The sequence below is a fragment of the Schistocerca americana genome, chromosome 1 (assembly GCF_021461395.2).
Source record: "Schistocerca americana isolate TAMUIC-IGC-003095 chromosome 1, iqSchAmer2.1, whole genome shotgun sequence".
NCBI lineage: Eukaryota > Metazoa > Arthropoda > Insecta > Orthoptera > Acrididae > Schistocerca > Schistocerca americana.
Window position 1 is genome coordinate 479,625,739 of NC_060119.1, and position 8,755 is coordinate 479,634,493.

The window sequence follows — 8,755 nt, forward strand, 5'->3', positions numbered from 1 at the left end:
GATCATGTGATGTATCTGACCCCAGGAATGTGTCAATAAAGTTTCCCCTTCCTGGGACAATGAATTCACGGTGTTCTTATTTCAATTTCCAGGAGTGTATTAAAAAAAGAAAAACAGGCATTTTCCATTCGACAACAAGAAGCCATAATTCACGAGAATGTAGCTGTTTTGTACACTATGACAGGTCCCCTTCTACCAAAGCGAGAAAACACGTGCACATGAGAAAAACACGTGACGTCATCCGGAGGTGGGAGTGGTCGTGGTCTTGGGAGGGGTCGTGGGAGCGGGGGTGGGCGGGGGCGGGGGTGATTAATTGATCAATTTAATTAATTTGCATATGAGTCTGATATCAAAAGTGTCCTCACGCAACCAGTTCCCTACTACTTCCCACCACTGTCTATGACGTCACCAGACATGTCTTCACCCTGAAATCTCATTGACCGTAGCAGAATTGTCTTCAGTGATTAGTCCCACTTCGAACTGAGCCTCGATTACCACTGGAGACGTATCTGGAGACTCCCTGGAAAGCTGTGGGATACCTACTTGACTCGCACCATATGGCCCGACGACAACTGGGAGTGATGGTCTGTGGTAACATTAAATTTCACAGCAGGACCACTTTGATTGTCATATTGGTACATCGACGATTTTCTTCACCCTGTTTGTTGCCTTTCATGGCAAGCCATCCTGGGTTTACATTTCAAAAATGGTTCAAATGGCTCTGAGCACTATGGGACTCAACTGCTGAGGTCATTAGTCCCCTAGAACTTAGAACTAGTTAAACCTAACTAACCTAAGGGCATCACAAACATCCATGCCCGAGGCAGGATTCGAACCTGCGACCGTAGCGGTCTTGCGGTTCCAGACTGCAGCGCCTTTAATCGCACGGCCACTTCTGCCGGCTTTTACATTTCAACAAGATAATGACGGCTGCACATTGTGAGACTTGTCTTCGTGCTTTGCAAACGCCACCTTGCCCGGCAATGTCCCCAGATCTCTCCCCAATTGAGGACGTTCGGAGCATTAAGGGTAGGGCCTTCCAAAAAGCTCGGGATATTGACCATCTAACGCGCCAATTGGATAGCATTTGTCACGATATCAATCAACTATCAGTCAATGCCAAGCCGAATAACTGTTCGCATAAGGACCAGGTGGATCAACGCATTGTTGACTTATTCAATTTGTGGAGCTCGTTCTCTTGAATAAATCTTCCAATTCCTGAAATTGTAATCACTTGTTTGTCTATACATGTACGCTACATCTACCGTTTACCATCCAGCTCGGATAATTTCTTCGTGGTTCGTTGATTATTTATTTATTTATTTTTCTTAGAATTTGCAAGGCTTCGCTATTTTAATGAAATCTAAAGATATGTTTGTTCTGTCCAGCAGACTAACGAGGTGGTTGGACACTCTAAAACACATCAAACACTATAGAAGTATTAAAACGTAACTGTATTTATGCTCAATAAGTTCTCTATAAAGCAAATTTAAGTTTGTATTCTGGTATGATTTTTAGTAATTTAATTGAAAGCTTTGTTGCTTTGGTAAAAATAAAATTGTTTCTTTTTGTCGTGACAGAATAAATTACTATTAATCACACCAGATTTGTCGGAGAACAGCAGCAACATGCGTAATTGATCCAGCTTTAAGAAATTCTATTACCTTTTAGCGGAAAATTCGTGCGGTACTCTCCGACGTTAGAAAAGTCGTGGTGTTCCGTTCGGAGCAGGAGGCGGCTGTCTTTTCTCATTCGCGATATCGAAAATTACTAAAAAATGAACAGAATTTTTTTTTTCGGAGGAAGATCGCGCGGAGAAAACAGACAGAAGTTACATGAAAGAAACCTAAGCGACCACCTATTGGATTTGTACGAACATATAAACGGAACTGAAAGAACTTGGAATAAATACTATAACGATGTCGTCAGGACAGCCTCCTGTTCCGACAGAACACACGCTGGATCATAAGCTGCATAAATCTTTCAAACAGAAAAGATTATCACAAGTATAATTAATGAAAATAAGGTTGGGAGATTTTCTTTGAAATTAAATAAACTTCAAGGCTTCAAGTATTATATTATGAGACGGAAACTTACATTAACATGGCCACCCATTGTGGCGGTGGAGCGAATTTTTCACGATATACATTCTCGCTTGTTTGTGGCTACATATATTTTTAATCACTTAAACTCTTAACTTTACAATAAAATGATTATATCAGTATGGAGCACAATACTTTTGCGTCCGACTCGCATTCACAGAACAGCTAGACAGCGGCGCGGCTCCCTGCAGAAGTAAAAACTGGCAATTGTTATTTTGAAACATAGGTGCATCGTTTTTTTACTGATCGATAGCAGCGTATAACAGTTTATAGCTATCGTGATATTCTGCGCTTTTCGGGAGCGCGGCAAAGATATCTGGTTACAACATTCATTGGTATATGTTAAAAGTTCGCACACACTGACGCGAATACAGAAAAAAAACTTTTACATGTTAAAAATCGCAGTGATAAAGGCTGTAATATCACAATGCCTCCCATGTGAGGCATGATGATTCCGGAAGGATCATCAGGACTCACATGTAGTTTCAAGACATTACTGTGTTTTATCATCTGTTTACTTTCGTTCTAACATAAAATTGGAATAAGTTTGTCATCTAGTTATTTTATGCTTCCAGTACAGTTATGAAAACAAATAGTCTTTCAGTGTCTTTTGTGCACTTTGGCACTTCTCTCAGTTCATTGTAAGGTGTCCTTGCACTGTTATCTTAATTGCTGTTACTGCGAAACAAAATATGACAAAAAACAATCTTAAGTCTAACACACACAAAGATAAATGAATAATACTCTACATAGGAAACAAAACATGTCAGTAGACAAACATACACAGATACATTGAAATAATTACTTAAACAGTCCTCTAAAATTGTCTGTGACCTGTTTGGTCTCGTAATGTTTTTTTTTTGTCCGTTTCATTAGATTCTTTTAGAATGTCGTTGTTAATCAGGACGTTTCACTTGACACTACACTGTACACTTTTATTTGTCACACGCTCACTTAACCGGAGTCTGCAACGTCTATTCTCGTTCGGTGAGCGTCGTCGTCCGAGAGGTCACGACCCTGGGTAGCGTCTTTTTTGTGTTCGCTCGTGTTGCCTCTCTAGTGTCTCGCATCAAGCGTCATGTCGTTTACATGCAAATAAACAGAAAGAAACCTGTATTAGGTTCATGCTATAATGTAGACTTACAGGTAAAGGTTTTATAGGATTCTGGACAGGATTGATAACCTTCCCCTCCAGTTAACGTTTCAGTGCTCAGTAATGCCTTGTCTTTATTTAACTATATATCGCAAAATATCCGACGTGACTGATTAAATGGAAATTAATTTGAAGCTAAGACTTCTCTTTTTACAGAATAAATAAAGTTCATAATTAAGTTTCACTGTGATAGCTTTAGCAATGTCTCTTGCGTAGTTGTGAGACGGAAAACATTCTTTTTAAGGTCAATGACACGCCTCCACAGCGCGCGCGTCGGTTGTGTTTCAAATGTTAATTGTTGTGTCCAACTGCAAGCAGCTCCGCGCTGTTGCCGGTTAGTAGTCCAGTGCAAGACGCGCTCGTGTATGCTCGTATGAAGTTTAACGTGTGTCACTCGCGCTCTGCTAAAATGAGAACACGCGGAAAACACACGTCTAGTGTCCTTTCTCCATCGTCGATCGGCGTATGGAAAACTTGGGTAGAAAATACCACCGTCTGTTTCGAGGATTTCACACGACAGTCCCTGCGACCTGCCATGCTGCTTACACACAGGTCAGTGAAGCCAACGTTTTACATATAGTTTGCAAAATAATTTTGCTGTGATCGCTGTCACTACCTGCACTTGCGTGTACACATGTCACTGCACACGTATTTTGTACACTTTATCACTCGCATTTTGTTTAGAACGTCTTAGAGTGTCTGCAAATTCACATCTCCCATCTCACATTGTGATTTCAAAGTTCACAGTTCAAGTTACTCACAGGTAAATACATTACAAGATTAAACAATGTCCATAAATTACATACATACATACATACATTTCTTAAGTTTGCTTACAGTCACAAAATTCTGTTAACCTTTTCAGTCACGCCACGCCGGATTAGCGTATTGAATACCACTACTTGTGCATCAAGGCACGATTATTTCGGTTATTCTCTCTCCCTTTTGCAAAGGTAATTTTTTTTAAAAAACAAATCTTTCAAGCAGCTTGTTATTTCGTTTCTCTTCAAAATTTAGTGTCACTGTTTATGTAGAGCACAGATTGAACAAATTCTGTCTCTACTGGTCGAGCACACTCATGCATTTCTCTCCGGAAGATTCATGCTTCATAAAGTTACTGGCTGCAAGTACTACTCGCGGAATGTATTATAATCTCTCAACATTGCTACTCGCGATACGCGATTGGAACAAAACTTTCGCTAACGGATCTCTCCCACAAATTTCGTTTCCACTTCAACCGTCTAAAGAGCACTCAGATGAGTCTGTCAAATTCTAATCCTCAATTTTTTTTAATGGGATAGGATGGGGAAGTGCAAGAGGAGAGGATCAAATATGAACATAAATACACTATATACAAATTCTAGCACAACTACACTAGGATATTTTTGTGACCTTAGATGCATGACATGCGTCACGTGTGCCTTCAAGTGGCTATTCTTTAATCTAATATCAGTTCTTAGTTTTATTATTATAATGTGAGTCATATCTGGTGACAGCTTTCTAGTTTCTCACGCTTCCTTCTGGGCGATTGTCGGGCTTGGCTGTGAAATAGCTAATTACTTTAGTGCATCTTACATGTTTAAAGAAGAAACGTTTACCATCAGGAATACTTCAGACTTGTCAGTACGACGTATAGGTTTCCATGTAGTGGCACTCTCGACTACATGACCTAACAGCTGTTGTAAAACAGAATAAAGGAAATGCTTTGTTGCTTAGCTATTAAATCTTTATGAGGCTTACTGTTCGTAGATGATACTTTGAATCTGAGATTGAATCTCCTGAAAACTATCAAATACTACGTGATACTCTCTCTCTCTGTTATTTACTGCTTTTGACAGTTCAAACACTTGGCTACACAAATCTGTTTAATTCTGAAGATCGCGCTAACAAAAGGTATAGTTCATGGCGGTGTTACAATAACGCACAGTTTACACGCAATAGGCTGTACTCTGCACACTTAAAGACTAACATTCCATCTTGAGGACTGAAAAAGAAATTGCTTAACCTAATATTTCACATACATATATATTCATTGGAGTTGGAAGGTGGCAATCTGCTACTTCCTTCCGTATCTCCTTTCACCAATAACTGCATTCCTCAATGCCAACAGTCAACTTGGACTGCTTACACCTATGACTAACTTAAAACTAACTGAGAATCTGTCCTCTCAAATGGAATGTGCTTTCTTTTTTGTACGCCATAATAAATCAAATCTTCAATTACCTCCATAGTTTTTCGCCAAAGTGTGAGTACTCGTATTGGTGTGTTTGAATACCGAAGTGTTTCACAGGTTAAACCTTAGGCTAATGTTCCTTTGCTTGTTACTTTGCCTCGTTATACTTCTTGAGATCCTGGTGGTGATACAATCCTTTAATTCTGCCAGATGCTGGATCCGCTATTAGATAACATCCTGTATGTGGTTTTCTAATTACTACAAATGGTCCGTCGTACAATAGCCTCCATTTCCGATTTCTTTTCAACAACTTCGATGGCTTAAAATGTGTCCGTAAAAGCACCTTTTCATTAATATCATATGTAAGAGCCTTAGATGCTTTCTTGTCATAAGACTTCTTGCGTAGATTCGCCTGTACAGCTAAGGATACCAATGCTTGCCTAAGTTTTGCATCTAAATCTAATTCTGGTTCTACAATTTTAGGTATGGGATCTAACCATTCATTTCTTTCCCGATGACTCGTCATTAATTCCGCAGGTGTAAATCCAGTTGAGAAGTGTGGAAGATTGTTGACAATCTGCTCGAATGAAGATACAAAGTCAATCCAACGGGTTTGTCGATTAGGTATGTAGGTTCGAATGAATCTATTGAACTCTTTGAAGATACGTTCGGTGGGATTAGATTGCGGTCTGAAACGAGATATAAGTATTTGTTTGATGCCATGTCTGGCAAGAAAATTGCGCCATTGTCTGCCAGTGAAATTCGATGCATTATCTGATAGAATGGCCTCCGGCTCGCCAAATCGAGGAAAATAGTCTTGTTCGATTCGACGGATGATCGGAAGTGCACTGGATGATTTCACTGCATAAAGTCTCACATGTTTTGTGAAAAGATCCATCAATGCGACTAGGTATTTCACCCCCCCCCCCCCCCTCCCTTGCGGCAGGGGGCCGGCGACATCAAGGGCCAGAACTTGATTTGGTCTCTCAGTAATAATTGGATTCAGAGGAATTAGGTTCGAATGGTTGAAGGGTTTTGCCTTCTGGCAGATAAGACATGTACTTAACAACTTGTGGATTCGATGGTGCAAGTTTGGTACATAGCAATACGCAGAAATCTTTCGTTTGCATTTTTCAGGTCCATAATGACCCCAGGAAAGATGTGTGTACCAGATAAGGTGTTCAACGTATGCGTGTGGTATACACACACACCATCTACCAGAGAGGAGAGAAGTTCGATGGAATAAAACATCGTTGTGTAGTTTATAAAATTTGCACAAGTGGTGATCGGGTTTTGTTAGAAGAAGTTGTTTGACCTTACGCCATTTGGGATCTGTTTCTTGGAGTACACGCATCTGCTTGCAGAGCTGAAGGAAATACTTTCTATGTAGTGGGTCTTTCATTAGAAGAATTCGGTAGTTAGACATCTGCTCGATAAGTTCACTGGACTCGGGAAGTCCTTGCGGCATGCGTGACAAAGCATCCGCGATAATGTTGTTTTTACCCTTAATGTATACTATTTCGAAATCATACTCTTGCAAGAAGAGACTCCATCGTGTAAGACGAGGATGAAGAAGTTTACACGAGAGCAAGAAACTAAGAGCTTGGTGATCAGAAAAGACCTTAATTTTCCGACCATGGATATAGTAATTGAACCTTTTAAAGGACCATACAATGGCCAGAGCCTCCAACTCTGTCACCTAGTATGACCTCTCACATTCTGTGAGAACCCTACTTGCAAAGCTGATAACTCTTATCTCTTCTTTTCCATCAATTACTTCCATTTGAAACAAACAAGAACCAAGCCCCTGAAATGAAGCATCTGACGAAATACAGAATTCTTTATCCATGTCTGGATGGAACAAAATATTGCTGTTAAGAAGTGCTTGTTTAATGCGATCAAAATCTGCCTGACACTCTGGCGTCCAATGCCAGTGAGTATTTTTCTTTAGAAGATCATGCAATGCTTGACTGTTCATCGACTGGTCCGAAATAAACTTTCTGAAAAAGGAAGTCATTCCGAGGAAGCCTTTCAACTGGCGTTTAGAAGAGGGCACAGGAAAGTTTTTAATAGCTGCTAGTTTGTCTGGATCTGGGGTAATTCCCTGTGATGATACAAGATGTCCTAAAAATTTAATCTCACTTTTACCAAATTTAGACTTATGTAGATTAGCTGTGACTCCATAGTCAACAAACCTCTGGAAAACTTTGCTTATTATGTCTAAATGTTCTTCCCAAGATTTCGTAGCAATCAGTAAGTCATCAACATACACTGTTACTCGATTCAACAGTTCAGGTCCTAATACATGATCAAGTGCAGCTATGAATACGCCTGAACTCACATTCAAACCAAATGGAACTACTTTGAATTGGTATGATCTACCTGCAAATATAAACGCTGTATATTTTCGAGACTGTGATGTCATCTTGACCTGCCAGTAGCTCGATCTCAAGTCTACCGATGTGAGGAATTTTACTCCATGAAACCTTTGTAATTGTTCATCCATAGCCTCAGGTCGAGTTCTTACTGGAATAATTATTTTATTTATGTTTCTTGCATCCAAAACTATACGTACACTACCATCCTGCTTCAAAACTGGCAATAACGGACTACTGTAAGGCGAGTCTGACGGTTCAATGATCTCCCACTTAAGCATTTTACGTATTTCATTTTTCACAGCCTCGCGCCTTGCATACGGGACAGAGTACGTTGTCTTGCAAAAAGTAGAATGGGGAGCAACCTTCATGTCATATTCGTAGTCACGTATTACTCCAGGTTTCGAAGAAAAGACATGAAGATATCTCATAAGTAAGTGCAGTAAATCTTGCCTTTGTATGTAATCAAGTTCACTTGATTGGCTTACTTTATTCAAAATCTCTTCTCTAGTCGGAAGTCCGTCATCAGTATCAAAATCTGTCCAACTGTTACCCTGTCTTGTCATGTGTGCTTGGTTCAAAAACATTCGCTGTACCAGTCTGCGTACCTTAACTTTGTGCTCAGTGTTGACTCTTTTGACCTTGCCGCGCAACAATTGCGGCGTTACCTCCTGTTCACCTACTCGGATTGTACAGATACCCTTTTCTATATCAATCACTGCCTTATTCTTCCTCAGGAACTCCATTCCTAATAAGCATGACACCGACAAATTCTTAACTACTAGAAATACACACATGAAAGAAGTAGAATTAATCCTTATCGGCACCTGAGCTTGCAAATTGACTCGCTGTGGTAAAGATCCTACCGCTCCTGTTACTGAACAACCTTGTACTGGTAACGTTAAAATTTTCATCCCTGCAGAAACTTTCTTAAACATACATAGTGATAAAG

The 8,755-nt window shown here is 40.0% G+C and overlaps 1 protein-coding gene across 1 annotated transcript in view; it reads right to left on the bottom strand.

The window, feature by feature from the left end:
• Positions 1 to 8,549, bottom strand: part of LOC124565148 (beta-1,4-glucuronyltransferase 1-like) — a 92,265-nt gene extending 83,716 nt beyond the window's left edge. The window contains exon 1 of the mRNA XM_047131015.1: positions 8,412 to 8,549. Coding sequence (XP_046986971.1) covers positions 8,412 to 8,549 — 138 coding nt within the window. The remainder of the gene's footprint in view (positions 1 to 8,411) is intronic.
• Positions 8,550 to 8,755: the final 206 nt, after the last annotated feature.